This window comes from Crinia signifera, chromosome 8, assembly GCF_055691185.1.
Source record: "Crinia signifera chromosome 8, ASM5569118v1, whole genome shotgun sequence".
Lineage (NCBI taxonomy): Eukaryota > Metazoa > Chordata > Amphibia > Anura > Myobatrachidae > Crinia > Crinia signifera.
The window spans coordinates 132,520,731-132,542,700 of NC_139224.1; the positions used below are offsets into that span (position 1 = coordinate 132,520,731).

The 21,970-nt window shown below is 44.3% G+C and overlaps 2 protein-coding genes across 6 annotated transcripts in view; one reads left to right on the forward strand and one right to left on the reverse strand.

Annotated features, from left to right (window-relative positions):
- KIAA1614 (KIAA1614 ortholog) overlaps window positions 1-2,709 on the forward strand; it is a 28,574-nt gene extending 25,865 nt beyond the window's left edge. For 2 of the 3 annotated variants that reach the window (XM_083157178.1, XM_083157177.1), the window contains 3 exons: window positions 525-622; window positions 1,849-2,015; window positions 2,097-2,709. In XM_083157178.1, coding sequence (XP_083013304.1) covers window positions 525-622; window positions 1,849-2,015; window positions 2,097-2,290 — 459 coding nt within the window. In that variant the 3' untranslated portion in view covers window positions 2,291-2,709. The remainder of the gene's footprint in view (window positions 1-524; window positions 623-1,848; window positions 2,016-2,096) is intronic. The other variant, XM_083157179.1, reaches the window with a different exon arrangement.
- STX6 (syntaxin 6) overlaps window positions 1-21,970 on the reverse strand; it is a 132,189-nt gene that overhangs the window by 81,438 nt on the left and 28,781 nt on the right. Inside the window, exon 8 of one of the 3 annotated variants that reach the window (XM_083157183.1) lies at window positions 16,178-19,855. The exons of the other annotated variants lie outside the window; for them this stretch is intronic. Within the exon in view, the coding sequence (XP_083013309.1) occupies window positions 19,779-19,855 (77 nt within the window). The 3' untranslated portion in view covers window positions 16,178-19,778. Of the gene's footprint in view, window positions 1-16,177; window positions 19,856-21,970 lie in introns of those variants that run through there. 3 annotated transcript variants of the gene reach the window in all.

The following is a 21,970-nucleotide window of genomic DNA, read 5'->3' on the forward strand; positions in this document are numbered from 1 at the left end:
ACACTAAAAAAGTGCACCGCATCATGCTTTGGGCACGGTATTTTATTCTCCCACAACGGCTTAAATTTTTTTTTTATAAAAACCCCATGTCGACATAATGCATGTGTCGACCTAATGACCTGTCGACCTAGCCACATTCAGTCATGTCGACCTACACAGTCTTGTCAAACTTCTTGCAAGTCGACCTAATGCTTGGTGACTTAGTGGCCAAAGGGCTGCAAGCACTTTTTTGAGCGGATTCGGGATTAAACTGGGCTGTAAGAGTCGGTGCCGTGGTCAGTGTTGAAATGCAACAGCAACTCGCATAGTGTGCATCTAATTGCTGTGGTCCCTCCATGTTAAATCCCAGGGATGTTTAATATTTGTGACTATCTCTCCAAAAAACGGTTGTTACATATAAAGAAATCACTGTAAATAGGCAGATAGGCATTAGTCGTGGCGTAGTTCTAATTACAAGGACATTTAAAATGTAAATGTGACATAATAAACTCCTCTAATATGTAGTACTCTTAATTTGCCACCAGATGTCGCCATTTCATTTACCAAGAAAAGCGTCCTCTGTTCAGAACTTGCTGGGAAAATCGGACCGGTCTTCAGTTTACGTTACAGGAAATGCTCCAAGGTACACACCAGATGCTGCACTGCTACAGTGCGAGCCTGCTGCTCTAATATTATACATTATTGCATATAGTAAGGGAACAGTCAGATTCACAGGACAGAACAGATTCCACATGTGATTAACGATGATTATAGATCAGTATATCACCTTTGTATTTATTGTACATTAAGTAAATTATAGCAAAGATAGAATTCCAAATAAATCTGACATTAAAATAATAATGGCGGAGAGCGTCATGTAATATTTGCAATAAAGTTGGACACGCACACGTGTACTGTGACATATATGTACAAAAACCACACACTAAAGGAAAGTAGGGAGTGCGCAAATCTAGGCTCCTCCTCAGTGTTTAGTTACTATCACTTCTGCCCGGCAGGACACGTATAGGCTGTTACTGACATGGTGACGTGATAGCTGTCAGTGACACATCCTCTGTCCACATAGACAATGTGCTATGAGCTGAGCAGGCAGTAAGAACAGGCAGCTCCCCTATTATCCTACACCTAAGTGTGGCAGGAGCAGCACTGTATACCTAGTAGAAGACTCTCCAATAATGTACATAGCCAGTGCTGTTTTCAGATCGCACTGACACTTCTAAGAACAAATAGTTATTTTCCATAAGAATAGAGGAGGAGTTCTATGGATTTGGGTACATGACAGAGATAGGTGAACACCTTATCCCTCTAATAAGATATATTATATATGAATTACATAGATTGGACCCAATTAAAACAATTATGGCTGTTAAAGATGTCCGCACTGCTCGTGTTCCCAATGGTATCGGGATGATAGGTTGAAAGTGTCTCTATAGGTAGTCATTAGGTCAACATGGCAAGAATCAACAATGAAAAGGTTGATGTGGGTTTTTCATTCTTTCATATGCACATAGACTCCAATTGGGAGCGGTAAAGTGTGGTGAGCGCAGCGGTAGCAGAGTGAGACTCCTGCCCGAGGCATGGCGTGCTACACTAATTGGGGGGTCTGTGTTGAAATGGTCAACATTTTGCTGTTGACCTTTTGGCAATGACGACCGTGTGCATGTTGACCTATCAACTGTCTCTCTACATGCTGTCGACCCTTTCCGCAAACATTCGCAACCAGCCATCCACAGCCATAGCTGTCAGGTCAGAGCGACAACCCTAGCGAGCTGTAACTGTGAACAGACGTCAGCCGTTGCATGTTCTAGTGTTGTCCTGTGTCCAGCACTGCTAACTGGTTATCCCCCCTAGCAGGCGGGTACTCAGCGTGGAGGACATCGGATCGCCTGGCATGGCTCGCGCAGTAGGGAAAGTAGCAGAGGTTTACCCGGACGGTACTCGCCTTCTAGAACTGAAGTGCCCAGAAAAAGGAGGCTTTGGGTTTACCATTTCATCTGGCAATGGAAGGCCAGACTCAGGTAAGTAGATACCTCCATGATCTCACTGTGGGATTGATATGGACTCTGGCCAACATCTAAGACCCCCCTCTTCCTGTGCAGGTATATACGTGCAGGAAATGAGTGATGCCAACACTGCCAAGCTTTATTCCGGCTTACTCTATGTGGGAGACGAGATCTTAGAGGTGAACGGAACCAAGGTGTCCACTCTTGGACTAAGTCGCACAACCGAGATCATGCACCGGGAACCCAGTTTATCTTTGCGTGTGCTACACCAGAGAAGGACCAAGTGCTGAGAGGACACCAAGCTGACAGGAACCTGAATATGGTTCTTGTGGACAGTGGTCACTGATAATTCCTGGGACATTTATTGACGTTTCCTTCTCCTGAGAAATGTGGGTTATGGGAGATTACTAGTCTGACGTGTGATGTATTTTCATGATGTCTGTCTGTTTACCAAACTATTTTGCACTGTCTTTTGACATCATGTTTTGTTTAACCAACAAGACTGGTGTGGCGCCTAGAAGTGTGCCACCCTGGTACTGATCCTCATTTACACACACATAATCCTCAGTAAGAACATAGACCTTTATACCGCACAGTATTATGCTGGTTCCGGCATTGCACAGGTCACACTCCTTGTTTATTTGTGTATTTATGAATCTGCTGTTCCTCACTGCCTATATGAGTTTAATATATTAAACATTTCTATTTACGATGTGTTGGAAGTATTTAGTATTTGGGAAGGAAGCGCTCGCCATACTATTGTTGTTTCATTTAATGAATGACCTATACACACACATTGTACTCTGAATTTGGATTCAGCTTTTCAACTAGTGATGTCACTGAGGCACGGGGCACAAAGCACCTCATAAGTCCCAGGCTATATTCTCATGCCTACAGATTCAGGCCCTGATTCTAATTTACTCGGTAAGCCATGAAGCTCGCAGCTTACTGAGTCCTTGTAAGGCCGCCCTGGCAATTCCTCCCCCTCCCCCCCATCCCCTCGCAACCAGGTGAGGGGATGTGTCACAAAGACTGGCTCTCCCCCCTAGCTGCGGCTCCAGCCAGGGCCCCCGACACTCTGGCCCCACAGAGGGACAGCCTCAGGATCCGTCCACGCTGGCTGACCCCTGTGGTGTGCTGAAAGGCAGATGGCCTGTTGAGCCCATTTACTGCTGCCCTGTGCTGTGAATAGCAAAGATCAAGATGGTGCCGCTGACGGCTGCCTAGGAACTGTGCCTCTAACCAAAACATGTTCCCCGTCCCTACCCGGTCGTGTTCTATATCTGTTTTTTTTTGTTGTTGTTTTTTTTACTGTCTACCAATCTGACTGTTGCAGTCACCAAGTGGCGCCGCTGAATGGCTGCCTGGGTGCTGTGCAGCTCAGTAAACAAATGTTCTCCGTGTCCCTGATTGTTGATATATATCTGTACTGTCACTGTTCACACCCGGGCTGTTGCACAGCAATCCAAATCGAATTCCTAGTATATGCAAGTACTGTATACCTGGCCAATAAAGCTGATTCTATATACATTATATTGCCTATACCCCCATGGCTTCCTCCTCATTTATGGCAAAAGCCAAAATGAGCTACTTCTTTGTCTGCCTTTCCCTTATAGCTAATACATCATCCTTTTTTACAGTTTAGATTTAACCCTCAGTGCCATCAATGTAGGACTTACAATGACTGTCCCAAATTTAGGAGGCAAGGTACTCACCCCCTTATTATCATAGTGTTCTCAGTGAGCCCCAGGCAGCCAGCTGACAGGTACTTATCAATCAAGTGTCTACATGGACACAATATCGGCACCCCAGTGACATGCAGGAAGCGCAGGTGACAAGAACATCGAGATGTGCAATAAAGAGGTGACGTGGATCAATACCGGTCCCAGATCATGTCTGTAACAATCAGTGTTGCACTATGCATTTACATATATAGACTTGTGCACTCAGGCCTATGGTCTTTGCATAAATGATAACTTATTAAAGAAGAAAGATTTACCTATGAGACCAATACCAAACCACCACATAAACACTACTACAAACGTAACCTTTGCCTGGGTGTAGTAACATAGAAGTTACCCAGACACATGGCATTCTTGCTGAGATTGACTGTTTTCCATATAAACAAACCTGTAACCAATAACACAGCAGCTAAAGGACACTATTCCTGCAGGGGCCGCCCTAAGCGTTTGCCCTCATGGCCTATCCAGAAATCTCTCTATTTGCTTTATTTATAGAAGAACGAAAGAGGATGTAGTCAGGGGGATTTACAGCCTGGTGATCAGTCCAAGTATAAATATAGAAAGGGTACTTGTGTAGTCATCGTAGTGTCCCTGTCAGCATCGCAGCCAGCATAGTCAGCGTCCCTGTCAGCATCATGTTCCTGCAGCCATACACTCATGTCGACCAACGTACAGGTGACCCAATAACCGTTTCCTGGTAAGACCTTACACAACCTTGTTTTGCCTCGTACAGTATAATGCAGGCATAGTTTTCAAGAACAAAAAAAATAGATTAAAAAAAGGGGGATTCAGCAGCACCAGATGATGATCTCCTGTTACCAGCCATTTATGTGAAACTGCGCCGGACAGTGAATGTAGAATACAGGCTTATTTAACGTTATATGTGCATTTCTTGCATCTGGAGTCTGGACTAATAATATCAAATCTGGGCCAGATCACTGAGTTGCAACTTTGCAGAAGTCTGCAAGGTTTCCGCCCTGAAAATCTGTTTTCCTGTCACTCAAACTGCAGCTACATCACAATCATGAAGTTTGTCGCTATTTATGTCCACACATGTGCAATGCGGCTGTTGTACAAGCGCAGTTGTTTGATAATCAGCCAAACTGCGAAGTCTCTAATCAGCACCTCTGATTCAGACCCTCTATTTATACAATAATACAAATTACAGAATAGATGTTTATATACATGCTTACTACAACTCCTACGTAGTACACACTGGGGGTGATTCAGGTTGGTTTGCAAAAGCAAATTCTCTCTCTAATGGACAAAACCATGTGCACTGCAGGTGGGGCAGATGTAACATGCAGAGAGAATTAGATTTGGGTGGGGTCTGTAATTGATATCTATATTGCCGTAAAAAAATAAAGCAGCCAGTATTTACCCTGCACAGAAACAAAACAACCCAACTGTGTGTACACACGGTCCGATATCGTCAACATCGGATCGGCATCGGATCAACATCGGATGCAGATCGCAAGGGTTTTAACCCTTGCGATCCCGATCCGATCCCGATGCGCGTTCATGTATCGGAAGCCAGAAAGTCTTGGCTGCCTTGTCTATATAGTGCAGATCTGCACTATATAGTCAAGATAGGATGCAAATCGGATGTGCCTTAAGATCCTATCCACAATCCTATCTGATCAGATCGTGGATAGGATCTTAAGGCACATCTAACGTGTGTACACACCATAACTCTCTCTGCACATGTTTTGTCCATTTAAAGGAGTTTGCTTTTGAAAACCAACCTGAATCAGGCCCATTGTTGACCATTAGGCCTGTAATTCATATAGCGATTTCCTACAGATCACTAGTGCTCCCCCACCCACCACTGAGACATTTTACCTCCTGTCCCTGCAGGGAGTGTGTGCTGCTAATGAGCCCAGGTGGCTGCAGACACATCTCTGGGGAATGAGCACATAATATGTGTCTGTGGGAGGGGGAAACAAGTTGCGCTCAGCTGTGAATGTAGACAGTGGCAGGAAGGCCTCTCTGATCTCTCCCCCCCATTTCCCTCCCCAGGCTCACACAGCAGCACCATATTACATCCTGGGCTTTAGAAGCAATCAGTGTGTGTCAGTCAGAGACTGCACATCTCCTGGCTGCATCCAGACAGCTCAGAGAAATTAGAGGGACACAGCTTGTCAGATGCCGGGGAGATGGGCCATGAATACGGATAAGCTAAATGTGGGATATGGTGCATTTAGGGGATGGTCTATTTAATTCAATAGGTAATAACTGTAAGTATGTGTGTGGGCATATATTAATTCAATTACATTAGGTTGTAACTGCTTGTATGAAATATACCCCAGGACCTTTAGGCTGGTACACATGGGGCTCGGATGCCCTGTGCTGAGTGATACTGCTTACCACAGACTGCTCAGCAGACAGCAATGCACCAGCAATGTGTGGTGAGCCATCTGGCATGGCCAGGGTTCTCTGGTGAGAGAGCCGCGACAACATCTATTATACATAGTTGCCGACTTTTTGGCTGCCCTCTCCGGGAGAGGGCAACCAGCTCAGTGAAGCAGGGGGGGGCGGGGCCATCACTGGCAGAAAAAAGGGGCGGAGCAATGGACGGGCTGCCATACTCGGGCGTGTCTATAGTGATTGTGTCATTTTAGCACCGCCCCTGCCATGCAATGCCGGTATTTCAGGCATTGCACTGCGGGGGACGGGGCTAAAATGCTGTGATTGTGTCATATTACCCGCAGACCCCACCCCCCTTCCCCCCGCCGCCAAGTGCCGGTTTGCGGGAGATGGAGGGCAATGCGGGAGAGTATCCCCCCCTTTCCGGTCCGGGTGGGATCTCTATTTCCGGGACCCTCCTGGCCATTCCGGGAGGGTATGCAGCCCCCTGCTATTATATGAGGAAAATAAATAACCACAACGTTGAATATGATTTATTATTTCATCTGGGAGACCTAGTAGAGGAATGAGGCAGGACCCCCCTCATACCTCAATGAAATCACAACGAAAGACAGAACAAAAGGAATGTCCTGTTTATGCGGGTGCACCTGTTTGTTAAAATTCAAAATCTTTATTAGGTATTAATTAAGAGAAAAACTGCGAAATGTTTAAAATTAACAGGAAGAAATGGACAAACAACAATTAAAGTAGGAAAGTTAACAGTTATTAAAATAATGGTGGCAGACAGTGAGCTCTCCGTGATATCACTTTTAATAATAAGGATGGATTAAAGTGTGCGGACGTGTTTGGTGTATTTTCTTCACAGTAAATATGCAGAGTAATATTCTCCACTCAAGAGGTAGTCGCACTGACTCTGCTAGCTATGAATGACACCAGACACTCAGGCTTGTCACCCTCTTACCCAGTAAGTGACTGGGACAGATACAGGGGGTGCCCTAAATGTGGTGTCTGGCTTATTCAATATTCTAGTATATCTAAGGCTGATAGAACTCCAATGCAGACTTGCATGTGAGGAGTGCTATTCCTAGCCTTAAGGGTGACCGGCTGCCGCTCGTGTCCCGTGTCAGTACTACCAGGATCTGACAAGCTATCACCCTGTGATATTCAGCGTGATGCTCTGGGATCACCACTGTTGCAAATGAGTGTATCTCAGACGGCTAGCAGTTATCTGCTGTTGGTGCTGAAGTCAGCCACGTATTCTCAGTGCCTAATATATGAGCTCTGTGGCCGGGCACTTCCAGAAGTCGGTTGTGGTTATCGTAGGTACCTCCTATACTTCAATGCCTTCCCAAGGGCTGCTTTAAAGTGCGTAAAAATACGTATATGTACAACACAATAAATATCAGGAGTAATACATATTTATTTAAAGTGTGTGGAAATAGATGTTAGACACAGTAAATATCAGGGATAGTACAGTTCACTACGGAGGTCACACCACAGTCACTGCTACGTGTACAAACACCTGGCTAGTACCCTAATTACCCAAAAAATGACTGGGACCGATATAGGGGCTGCACTATTAGGGGTGTCAGTTTAAGTGTGCAGGGATGACTGATTATGCTGATAATTTTCCACTGCGAGCCCGCATGTGGAAGGTAATACTAGTAGCTATTGGATAGCCGACTGGACACTCATATAGCATCAAATTGGTGTGCGGGTCTCTCAGGCTACTGCGCTATGATATTCAGCGCAGTGCTCTGAAATCCCTACTCATAGACAGGAGCGTGTGGATGCCGGCTAGCAGTCCTTAGTGACGGTGCTAAGCCTTCCGTGCGTCCTCTGTGCCTGTATCAGAGCTCAATGGCTGGGCATTACAGAGTTCGGATCTGGCTCTCGCTCGTACCTCTTATACTCCACTACCCTTACAAGGGCTGTGGAGTGGCGTCTAAACTAACACACATAATCAAAATGACATCCTGATAATGAAAATAATAAATGGTGAAACGGAGAGCTGATTCTGTCTGCGCACCGCTAGCCGGCACGCGCTTCGCAGAACAGCTTTTTCAAGGCCTTGAAAAAGCTGTTCTGCGAAGCGCGTGCCGGCTAGCGGTGCGCAGACAGAATCAGCTCTCCGTTTCACCATTTATTATTTTCATTATCAGGATGTCATTTTGATTATGTGTGTTAGTTTAGACGCCACTCCACAGCCCTTGTAAGGGTAGTGGAGTATAAGAGGTACGAGCGAGAGCCAGATCCGAACTCTGTAATGCCCAGCCATTGAGCTCTGATACAGGCACAGAGGACGCACGGAAGGCTTAGCACCGTCACTAAGGACTGCTAGCCGGCATCCACACGCTCCTGTCTATGAGTAGGGATTTCAGAGCACTGCGCTGAATATCATAGCGCAGTAGCCTGAGAGACCCGCACACCAATTTGATGCTATATGAGTGTCCAGTCGGCTATCCAATAGCTACTAGTATTACCTTCCACATGCGGGCTCGCAGTGGAAAATTATCAGCATAATCAGTCATCCCTGCACACTTAAACTGACACCCCTAATAGTGCAGCCCCTATATCGGTCCCAGTCATTTTTTGGGTAATTAGGGTACTAGCCAGGTGTTTGTACACGTAGCAGTGACTGTGGTGTGACCTCCGTAGTGAACTGTACTATCCCTGATATTTACTGTGTCTAACATCTATTTCCACACACTTTAAATAAATATGTATTACTCCTGATATTTATTGTGTTGTACATATACGTATTTTTACGCACTTTAAAGCAGCCCTTGGGAAGGCATTGAAGTATAGGAGGTACCTACGATAACCACAACCGACTTCTGGAAGTGCCCGGCCACAGAGCTCATATATTAGGCACTGAGAATACGTGGCTGACTTCAGCACCAACAGCAGATAACTGCTAGCCGTCTGAGATACACTCATTTGCAACAGTGGTGATCCCAGAGCATCACGCTGAATATCACAGGGTGATAGCTTGTCAGATCCTGGTAGTACTGACACGGGACACGAGCGGCAGCCGGTCACCCTTAAGGCTAGGAATAGCACTCCTCACATGCAAGTCTGCATTGGAGTTCTATCAGCCTTAGATATACTAGAATATTGAATAAGCCAGACACCACATTTAGGGCACCCCCTGTATCTGTCCCAGTCACTTACTGGGTAAGAGGGTGACAAGCCTGAGTGTCTGGTGTCATTCATAGCTAGCAGAGTCAGTGCGACTACCTCTTGAGTGGAGAATATTACTCTGCATATTTACTGTGAAGAAAATACACCAAACACGTCCGCACACTTTAATCCATCCTTATTATTAAAAGTGATATCACGGAGAGCTCACTGTCTGCCACCATTATTTTAATAACTGTTAACTTTCCTACTTTAATTGTTGTTTGTCCATTTCTTCCTGTTAATTTTAAACATTTCGCAGTTTTTCTCTTAATTAATACCTAATAAAGATTTTGAATTTTAACAAACAGGTGCACCCGCATAAACAGGACATTCCTTTTGTTCTGTCTTTCGTTGTGATATCTTACTGTCCTGGGGTAGCACACCTCCTACTGTACATATCATTATTATGAATTAAGTATTTGGGGGTCATCCATATACACATTATGTGATCTTGTGCGACCGATTTCCTTTCTTCTGTTTTACTCAATGAAATCACTACAGCTTTAGTGCATTGGTTAACCCCACACTGTGGCTTCTTTAATCCTCTAAAGGTACATAGTAATGACCACACTCCAAATAAAAACCTAAATAGCACAGTCTGCAATTACAACCTTCAAATAATATATTCTGCACTTTGCTATATTACACATTCAGAACAAGCGCTGCTCAGACCTGAATCTGGGGCTTTTCACGGTTATGCTGGTCAGGAATACAGAATAATAAATACTCAGTGAACCTTTAGATGAGATGGTGCCGGTATTGCCGTAATGTAAGGATGCTTTGTTGGGAAGCGATGAAGTCAGCATGCTGATTATAGCAGTGAATGAAGTTGCTGGACTCATGACAGAAAAGGTGTTTGTGCATCAAGGCTGCAAAATTGCACTGATAATGGATTCAGGAATTCGCAAAGGTCTACAGAGAGCTGATGGATTTAGCAATAGTCTGAAGGTCTGTAGCAATGATTAATACGGCAATGCTTCAGTGATCTACAGCAAGGAAACAATGAATCTCTGCAATGCCAAACCACAGACATGGCTGATTTGCAGTCATTCCTAGGTGAAACCTCACACACCCCTGTGATCTTTTGAAGGGAATGATAAAAGAGAATATAAGACAGAAGTTCCCTATGGCATGTAAAGAGCGAGGGTTTTATGGATGTTCACATTAGCTCAGTGATTTTTAAGTTGGGCACCTGGGAAGAAATAGGGAGAGCTCAGAAACAGCATCTCGCTGGAAGCGTCGTTTGGATTCTGTGCACAAACACAGTGTGTTATGTGCGCTCTCTTTTATTTTTAGGTACAGGTTTATCTGCCTTTGCTGCGCTTCTTATTAGGTTTAAGAGATCTCGAAACACAGCCCAAAAACAAACAAACCAATAAGGGAAACAATTAAGAAAAAATCCACATACTGCCAACATGCGAAGTGCGCAGCGTGCATACGGTGTGGGTTTTTATTTGCTTCACTTTTTTTTTATTTTCAGTGAAGTGTTAAATGCTGTTCTTGTTCATTTTAATAGGAGTCAAAATGCACAAGAGATGGGGCCAGATGTACTAAGCTTGAAAATAGAATGATAGACCACCAACCAATCGGCTCCTAATTGCCATGTCACAGACTGGGTTTGAAAAATGACAGGTATGAGCTGATTGGCTGGTGGTTTATCACCCTTTATTTGATCACTTTTCAAGCTTATTACATCTGGCTCATGGAGAGAAAAGGAGACACAAGCAATTGCTGTCTGTCTCCACCCACCCCCATTGTCATTTAGGCATACCCCCAAAACTCTGTTCTCTTCTCCCTCCCGTAAAAATCTCATCAGCTCCCTCAGCCTTCAATACCATCTATACCAGGGCTGGGCAACACCGGCCCTCCAGATGTTAATGAACTACACATCCCAGGATGCTTTGCATTAGTTTTGCTATGTGGCCATGCTGAAACTGATGCAAGGCATCCTGGGATGTGTAGTTCATTAACATCTGGAGGGCCGGTGTTGCCCAGCCCTGATCTATACACACTGACAACAACCATATCTACTCCTCTTCCCCTGACTGCTCTCCCTTCATCCTCTCTCCTGTCTCCAGCTTGCCATCACGTCCTGGATGTCCCACCGCTTTCGGAAACTTTCATGGCAAAGACCACCCTTAATATTTTTTCCGCTTCCAGTGTCCGGTCTCTCTCCCTTCACTTTCCGTTCAAACCCCTCACACTAACTTACAAAGCCTTTAATAAATCCCACCCGATACATCTCTAACCTCATCTCTGTCCACATTCCCTTTCTACTGATCACCACCCAGATTTAGCTGGAGATGACTACATTCTCAGGAACACATTTCATCGCTCACCCAGACTCTCTCAAAGCTGGCCCGGCTTTAAACATTCTCTTAAAACTTACCTTTATGTTACTATGTTCCAGCCAACCTCATTGTGCAGTGGGAAAATTTGGAGGTAGAGTATCACTTGCTCACAGGTTTGAGGTGTGTGCAGCAATAATTGGGTGGCTGAAGGGGTGTGGATGAGGCGATTGGACAGCCTAGTATTTCACAAGCGCTAAGCTCACCTATGGGGCACAGCATCTACCCCAGTGTAGGACACTCACTGATGCAATCCTGGATCTAAATTGCTGAGAGTCTATAGCTGGACATCAAAATCTATAGCAAGTGGGTGGCTGGACCTCCACTTTGTTGGCTACTGCATAGTGTGCCCCCGCTTATCCACTGTGCTTGCTTGATAAATGTAGAACAGAGCTGCAGCAAGAGATCACTCATTTAATACCATCAGACCGGAAATTTGTCCAGATTTGGGAGGTAAAAGCTGTAAGATAAGGACAGCTGCCGAAAGCTCTATATTAGAGTGGGACCTATATTATTAGTATAGATCCTTATAGAAACGTCCAGCATCCAGAACAAGGAAAGCCAGACAGACAGCCAACAGTATGATCTGTAGCAGGCTTGTCGCTGAGCCAATAGTTCTCCAATGGCCGCCTTTAGTTCCACAACAGATGGACAGCACATCTTCTGCCTCAGTAGGTCTGTACCTGGAAATACTCACTGGAATTTCTGATTCATGCTCTTCTCTGTTGATTTCCCTTACCCCAGCAGCAATAATAGTACAATAATATTGATGCCCCTGTAGCCAGGTCCCTTTGGTTGCTATGCATCAATGTTTTAGCAGCTCAGCAATGTATTAGTGTTCCCTCTAAGCTTTTTTTTTGCAGGGTGCCGCACCCTGCCCATTTTTAAAACCTCAAAATGCACCCTGCCCTTTTTGTGTGTGACACTGTGTGCCCTTACCGCACTAACATACCGATGAGAACTTTCGGTGTGTGCCATCATGTGGAATTGGCATTATGGTGTGTGGTATAATGTGTAAGAGGCATTACAGGGTGTGCCATAATGTGTAATAGTCATTACAACAGAATATGTAATGACAATGTTTAATGGGCGTAATCCTAGTGCAGTGTGCAACTTTTTATTTTTATATGTTTTTTTTTTTGGGGGGGGGGGGGGGTTCTAAAAATGTTCAAATTTCTAATATAAAAAGTGCCCTGCCCGGTGGTCAGCACCCTGCCCTAAACAAATCCTGGAGTGAACACTATGTATTGATGTTTTACATTTAAAATATGAGGCTTTTCTAAGTATGTTTAACTAAAATAAATGTAAAGGTTTAGGTACAGAGTAATACAACATCTTAACAGTGGCAATTAACTAGACCCGCATTCAAATAAGATCACAAGACGTTCCCTCTCCCCCCAGTGCCAGCAGTAAAAGTGTACAGCCGCCAGCACTTACATGGTAGGGAACTGTAATAAGCCCCTCACCCCCAGACAGCGAGGACGTAGCCCAAACAACAAGTGTAGCACATTATGAAAGATCTCCCGAAGCTATGTACAAGGCTGCACCCTTCCCCCACATACAGAGTAAATACTGAGTGATCACCACTCTCCCCTCAAGCACACCCAGGGTGACATAACAACAGACATACATCTGGCCCTTCCCCCACCCATAGGATATCAACACATTCCCCCCACCCAGGTTTCACAAAGTCACCAACCAGGTCCTGTCACATTTAGTTTCTGTTCTCATTCAGATGACTGTGGGCATTTAGTAATAACAGGATATCTGCAACCCACTCTGAACATAGCAGAGGCATGGGGACTATGGATCCCAGATCCCGTACCGGATTCTGGGCAGACAACCCGAAAGAAGGTCCGTGGGGTGCAGTCCAAGTAGTGGGGTATATCCTTAGTAACGGTCACTCTTAATATGTCACAATTTGAACTTTTCTGTATTGTATTGTTTGTGTGTATTGTAATTCCCCCCCCCCTGTATGGCTCTCCATGCACTTGGTGGCGCCATAATAATATAATATTCCAGCGTGTTCGGCTGACCTGCGGTTTCCAAGTCATCTTTAACCCTTTGAGTGCCAAGGGAATTTGTCAAAATTGGGGTGAAAATTGCCAAACATTTGTATTCATCATAATGACCTGTAATGTTTACCTTCTATCTGCCATCTTTAGCAGATATTTTGAGCATCTCTCACAGATATGTTGGCACTCAAAGGGTGAACAAGCTCCTGATTGGACATTGATACTTCAGGTAAATTACAGTAGATGTCATCTCTGCCTTTATGCATATAAAGGGTAGCTTAAAATGAAATGCAGAGAAAGAAACCAGACGGGTCAGCCATGACTAGTGCACTGGAATAAGTTACTTGCTGCTATGAGATGCAGATAAATGGTTGTCCTGTATTCACTGCCCAGAATACACATTTTGGTTAGGCATTAGTCACTCTGGCAGCCCTCAGCCCCACCCTTCACATGACGTGGGAAATGAAAGCTGGAACGTCCTCAGCAGACACTAGTCTGTCCTGAAGATTAACTACATGTGTGGAAATGGGAACTGAAGCCCTGTACACAGAGTGCTGGTCCCTGTACCCACCAGCCGCAGCAGCACTTCACTGCAAGGAGGAGAGCACAGAATACACTTCATACGGAATAGAGATCACTGATCATACATAGAACATAGAAGAGACACAGAATTTAGGAAATTGCCTGGCAGAAACCTGGACCCACTGTGATGAGAAACCAATCTCCATTTGTGCAATTGTAGGTTAGCCAGGCCACCAGATGACTTCGGGTGGAGTGAAAGTATTCACAATGGAGTGTGCAAGAGGCGCATATCATTATAATAATGGAGGACACATTTTTGCTGGTCGTATACCCTCGTTAAAGAGACAAACTCTGGATCAGCTCAACGGATGCAAATTTTTTATCCGGTCTTGTGTTTTTCATTTGCTCCCATACCTTTCCAGATTTTTGTTCCCACCAAACAGATTGGACAGATACTTCTTTCGATGTGTTCCCAGCATAAAAAAATGGAATCAAATGTCTGATTGGCTACAATTAGTCACTGCAATTATTTCCTTTGTAATTAATGCAACAACAGTAAGTAGCAGTGAACTAGTACTGTAGACAAAGTTATATGAAGACACAACATCTTTTCCACAGGATCTCAAAGTCGGTCCTCTGGACCCCGCACAGTGCATGTTTTGCCGATGTCACACAATTAAGTGAAATAATTAGCTCCACCTGTGGATCTTTTAAAATGCATCAGCCAGTAATGAATGCACCTGTCGGGTGACCCGGAAATATGAACTGTGTGGGGTTCTGAGGACCGAGTTTGAGAACTGCTAGCCTATTCTAAACGCAATGGCTCAGCATGAGTGGTCATATCCAATAGATCTGTCAATATATTGTTTGTTTACGCAAGAAAAATAGCAATATATGTAAAAGAAATGTCGGTACATGTGAGTTATCCGGACGCCCGATTTCAAAATCGGGTCGGATCGGGCACATCGCATCGCATCGCATGCGACCATCGGATGCGATGCGATGCGATGCGATGCGATGACCCGATTTTTCCATAGGAATCAATGTTAAAATGGACTGAGTCCATTTTAACATGGAATTCAATGGGAAAAAGGGGTCCTTTTCATACCCCTACTATCCAAGTGGGCATGGAGTTGGATATAAACCTGTGGCGAGCGTAGCGAGCCACCGAGCCCGAAGCGTGGCGAGCGTAGCGAGCCCCGCGAGGGGACACGGAATACCGTCCCCTTGCGGGGCTCGCTTCGCTCGCCACGCTTCGGGCTCGGTGGCTCGCTACGCTCGCCACAGGTTTATATCCAACTCCATGCCCACTTGGATAGTAGGGGTATGAAAAGGACCCCTTTTTCCATAGGAATCATTTTAACATTGATTCCTATGGAAAAATCGGGTCATCGCATCCGATGGTCGCATGCGATGCGATGCGATATCGCATCGCATCGCATCTGATTGTATGCCTTAACTTAAGGCATACAATCAAAAAATCGGGCGTCCAGATAACTCACAAGTACCGAAATGTCATTTATTTCATCACTTGAGCTTTCTGGAAATTCACAGATTGCAATCATACAAAAATAATATGTGCATGAAATGGAAACAAACGAGAGGTCCACGGGAAGACCCTACTCCCGGTGTGGGCGCAGTGATCATCATGTCAGTTGGAGCCATATAATCCCAACTCCATATATTCAGCAGCGTTCTACGTCCACAGAACAAATACTGTAGTGTTAGGTAAAGGAGGGTACCTTAGGGGAAATTCAGTTCTCTACTAAGTGCTGCCGGACATCGTCACTAAACTTGTTTTGGTTTAAATTAAGTGATGGCTAACCTTGGCACTCCAGCTGTTGTTGAACTACACATCCCAGCATGCCCTGCATCAGTTTTAGCATTGCCAAATAGTAACACTGATGCAGGGCATGCTGGAATGTGTAGTTCAACAACAGCTGGAGTGTCATGGTTAGCCATCACTGGTTTAAATCAATTTTTTTTATTAACATTTTATAAAAAAAAAAATAATTATGTATTAGATACCTTTATCAACCATGTTTTCTGACATTAATAATGTTATTATCTTTGATTTTACATCCTATACAATACAAGGCTAACACCTCACCTCTATGGGGGGAGGGGGATTAAAGTGTTTTTCCAGCCGGCGGTCACTACACGGGGCAGTTGAAGTGTTGCTTCGTTTGGGAGACTGCAGGCGCCGGGGCTAACACTAATGTTAAGTAATTCCATAATTTCGACTGGTAAGTAGTAGTCTTTCAATAAAACCATTTTTTATAGCTTACTATTTCTATTACATTGGAATATATGTAGATAGACTAAGTAAACTCAGATAGATGAAATTGATACGAACAATTTGATGTTAAGCTTTCTTACTATATTACTGATTATGTATATAAAAGGCTAACTACTCCTCAACTCTATGAGGTGAAGTACCGCCACTGACCAGTACAGGCCACTCAATGGACCAAATGACTCCTGTGTGCTAAAAGATGTCATAACAGAAAGTGAAAGCAATTTTTGCAGGAAAACTGCTCCGTTTTAAACTTTCTAAATATGGACAGCGGGAGCTGCGAAGACAGAGATTGTAGGTAGGGGCAGATAGGGACTGGGGGTGGGGTGGAAAGTTTATGGTTCAAAAACTGCCACTGCTCAAAGTGAAAGTACATTGCAGAAGCCGTCCTTTCGACAGGCTTTCAAACTAGTAATTCAAACGTTTTTACTTTTCAGAGAAGCACATACACAAATAAAAAGCTCAGCGCTAGTACTGGGCATGCCCTGGCCTCAAACATTTTGATTAAAATCATTATTTTTAGTATATTAGTTTTTTTTGTTTTTAAAGTAATGTCGCTGTGTCAGTAATGACAGCATAATAAAAATACAATTAAAAATGTAGTTTAAACCAGGGGTAGCCAACTCCAGTCCTCAAATGCTACCAACTTTTTCCAGGTATCATCACAGAATCACAAGTGAAGTAATTCGCTCCACTTGTGGATCTTGTAAAATGTACCGGTGAGTAATAGATACACCTGTGCGGCTGCTAGGTGGTCTGAAAAACATTAACTGAAGTTGGTTACCCCATTTACACCAAGATGGTTTAACCCTGCCGGTATTACTGTATGGATTCTACATCCACTCTACGGTACGCAAGTAAAATGTGCAAAGATACATGGCCCAAGGACAAACGTCCCGTCAGCACATGGCAGAGAACTGAATTGCCCGCTTTATATGTAGCCAAGTACGGTCCTATACCGCTAGGCATTATTAACCCTAGTGGTTCTTAACCCTTTATAAGTGATTAGGCCATACGTATTTCACCAAGTGCGGAACAAGCGTCATTGTGCTTTCACAGTCTCACCACACTGGCAAAAGGTTCTCACTAAGAATTACTTCTTTCTACCCTAAATAAATCCACCACTACATTCACAACAGCCTTCTAGCACCAAGTTATGTCACGTAGATGAATCTACCAGAACGCACAGTACTGTGGAAGTTCCTACCGAAAGTGATTCAGAAATACAGAGGACGTTTCATCAGCACGTGCGCCTCTTAGGGTGGGTACACATTAGGCCATACCAGGTATGGGTCATTGGGATGACCACCCAAGATCGACATGCATTGCGTCAACCACTGAAGGTAGACAAGGCTTAGGTCGACACCTGAAATAAGTCGACATGCCTACAGTTGACATGGATGGAAAGTCGATACAAGCATTAGTTCGACAGTCAAAAGATCAACATGAGTTTTGACAGTTTTTTGTCTACATGGTCGACATGGACTCCGTATCGATGCAGTGGGTCCTTTCCCATGACTTTCTGCTCTCGCCATGCTTCTGGCACACTGTTCTATTCTCCCACCATGCCCTAGTGCAGGAATGTGGAACCTTCATCCCTGCAGCTGTTGTTGAACTACACATCCCAGCATGCCCTGCTACAGTGTTGCTATTTGACCATGCTAAAGCTGTTGCAGTGCATACGGGGATGTGTAGTTCAACAACGGCTAGAGGGCCAAAGGTTCCCCATCCCTGCCCTAGTGGATGGTAGGGCATGAAATACCGCCAGTCGGCACAAAAAAAAAAAAAAACATGTTGACCTAACCTTTGTCGACCTAGTGCTTGTTCACCTATTTCAGGTGTCGCCCTTCAGTGGTCGACCGAATGCATGTCAACCTTAGGTGTGTCGACCTAACGGCCATATACCCATGGATCGGTATGACATATAGTCCACATCGGGCACACGCTATATCATTCTGTGGGTACCGATGTATCTTTAAATTGGTTACCCTGCCAGCCGGAATCCAGGTGACTGTAATGTGTACCCGGCCTTAGCTAGAAATGTCCCTCCCCATACACAATGGCTAAAACAGATGTAGATAAAGGATTACTGCCAATGTTCCAATACAGTTCACAGCATTTGGAATATAGTGTTTGGTTCAATAGAATGTGGGTAATTACAACACATATGGTACAAACAGACAGGAACAGACTGCATTCAGGAAAACAAAGGGATACAGACACAAGGCAGGCAACAGACAGAAGGGCCGGACAAAAGACAGGGATATGGGTGGGTGAGGGGCTCGGGGAAAATACAGTACAACACATAGGCCAGCCTATCATCAACACATATAAAAACAGGTTCAGTAGTGAGCACAGATTCAGTCCTATTCACAAGTCTCAGTAACACAGTTGTCCCAACCGTAACTGCTCACACAATGGCATGCCCTTGTTATCTCTAGATGCTGTTCCAGAGCGCGATACTGTTTAAATGAGGACTAGTTAGAAAATAAAGAAAAATCGGGAAGAAAAAAAAAATATGTTCCAATAAATTCCAGACTTTGAATTGTAGCAATTTTAAAAAGCATTGTAATTCCTTCCAATATTCTGGGAAGGTGGTTTTCTTCTGCAACCAGTGACTCTGAGAAACCAGGTTCTTCAGCAGACGAAGGGCCCTTTAACCACAGATTTACTAGCGGCTATAGCAATATGAATGTGGTATTGTTCTACAGCCTCCTCTACAGTCTTGCAGAAACCGGGCCAATCAGCCGCACTGTTGTTCCTTCAAAACATCTTGCGGCAGTGTTCGTGCTAGAGTCTCCCAGAAACAGGAGCAGGCCTATAACGTATTCCAGATGCCAAGAATTGAGATCGCTATGAACCAGACGGCTTTGCAGTGCCAGCAAATCCCATGTGGTTTTGTCCCCCTCCCGAACAAAGCTGCACACATGCGGCCAAATGTCCACAGTCTTTCCGTTGCTTCTGATCCGGTGGATAGGCAAGCTCAGAAAAGGCTCCATTGGAAGAGAGAATGAGGCAGACGGTGATAAAGGAAAAACTGCAACAGTAATCCAGCGTGTAAACAGCCCAGGTGGGCATCAGGAAACCTCTGGGCACAACACTCTGGCCGATAGATGTGGCCAATAGCCGGGATACCGTAGAGTTCTGAGCCGTCTGTAGATGGCGCTATGGCTTGTAGCCACAAATGGTACAAACATCACAAAATGCCCAATTGTCACGACAATGCCACTTCACACGTCAAAACATCCTTGTTCATTGGGATAACGGGAAATGCATTATGAAAAAGGCCCAATGTAATGCGCAAGTCACAATGTAAAATACAAGATCAGCACAACCAGGAGCAGTGCCAGCAGCACAACAATGGCACACCACTGCCGCCGATCTGTGAGAGGGAACACAACCTGGTTAATGAACATAAGGATTTGGAATTTGCACCAAGAATAGAGAAATAATACATCAGATACAGCTGGAGAACATCAGATGCCTTAGCGTGATCTAGAGCAGTGATGGCTAACCTTGACACACCAGCTGTTGTTGAACTACACATACAGTTTTACTATTTGGCCATGCTAAAACTGATGCAGTGCATGCTGGGATGTGTAGTTCAACAACAGCTGCAGTGTCAAAGATAGCCATCACTGATATAGTCTAGCACATGTAGCACGAGCTAATCACAGCATCCGATTCATTACGAACACACATCACATTTCTGAAAATGCAGATGAGCAAACTTTGCTCAGGAATAGAAGTCATGTAGGGGGCATCACGGATGGTGTAATGGTTAGCATTACTGCCTCACAGCACTGAGGTCATGGGTTCCATTCCCACCATGGCCCTAACTGTGCGGAGTTTGTATATTCTCCCCGTGCGTGCGTGGGTTTCCTCCGATTTCCTCCCACATTCAAAAAATATACTGGTTGGTCAATTGGCTCCCAACAAATTAACCCTAGAATGTCTGTGTGTGTGTACATGTGGTAGGGAATATAGATTGTAAGCTCCACTGGGGCAGGGACTGATGTGAGTGTTCAAATATTCTCTGTAAAGCGCGGCAGAATATGCGTGCGCTATATAAGAAAATATATATATATATATATATATATATATATATATATATATATATATATATATATATATATATATATATATATATATATATATATATACATACATACACATACATACACACACACACACACACACACACACACACACACACACACACACACACATACATACTATGGAAGTCGAGTTACACACACGCCATTTTAGGATAGTATGGCCGCCATTTTGGTTCGCAGAGTTGCGCAAATAAAGTTTCCATACCCGAGTATGTGTGACAAAGTGGACCAGAAGAGTAGCCATACTATCACACATAAATTCATAATAACATACTGACACAAAATAAAATATAGTTAAAGGTTTAGAACGCCACACATAGCTTAGTTAGCCCTGCATACATCTGTCTGTATCATGTTTAGTACCGTTCCGTTCCGTTTCTTATGCGTAGTATTCCGGTCATTGCGAATATTTCACAATATACACGGCTCGACAGTTATGGACATAATCCATATTCCAGGGACAGTTTCTGTTGAAAGTAGGTAACAAAGGAAACTAGATGAAACCAGTTCTTATCCCTGCTGACGCCGAAACCATCAAACAAAGGACTCTTAAAGTTCACTCCCCTGCACCTATTCAGACCAGGTGCAGCGTCTAACCCCCCAATCACAGCTGAACTGACATACGACCTCCGACCAATGAAAACGGCCTTTGACCTCCCCTTTCTGACCCTATAAGATAGGCGACCCAGAGCAGCCAGGGTCTCTTCGGCACATCTACCTTCCCATGACTTTTCTACCGGACTATAGTTCAGCCCTGAACGATAGTGAGCTCTGACCGGACTGCACTTCGCATATTTGATGAGACGGGTAACGGTTGCATTAACGGTATTTATACTTATTGTATAGTTGGCTGGTTGTGTCTTGTATCTGTATTCTTTCCCCTTAGCAGAGCCTGTTTAGTATTCATTGTTAGCATATTGTATCACTTGTTAAACCTGTATCTTCTATTCCTGTAACCCCCTGTTGTCCATTAGGGACTTAAATACAACCTTTTTATGGAGTTCTTATCTCCTTACTTCTATACTGTGGTTTGTGTCTGTTATTCGCATTTTGCGATAAAGGTATATTACGGACACTGTCCATAAAGGTATATTCGCAGATTAGAGACAAATTACTGCGAAGGAATCTCTTATTAAGGTATTGGTTCTTGGTGTACAATATACAATACAAGGTACGCTACGCTGCGCTACGTTTTGTTCGCACGTAGTTAGGTATAAAGGGTACGCAGGTTGCGGACTTATTACGTAACCTGCGCTTTTCACTTATTGTCTCTCTGGTCATATTTAATCGCCATTAACAATTGGGGGCGCGTCCGTCCGCTCCACATTCCAGAACTCAGTACCAGGCGTGCGACCCGACCTATACCAGCAAAAGGGTGG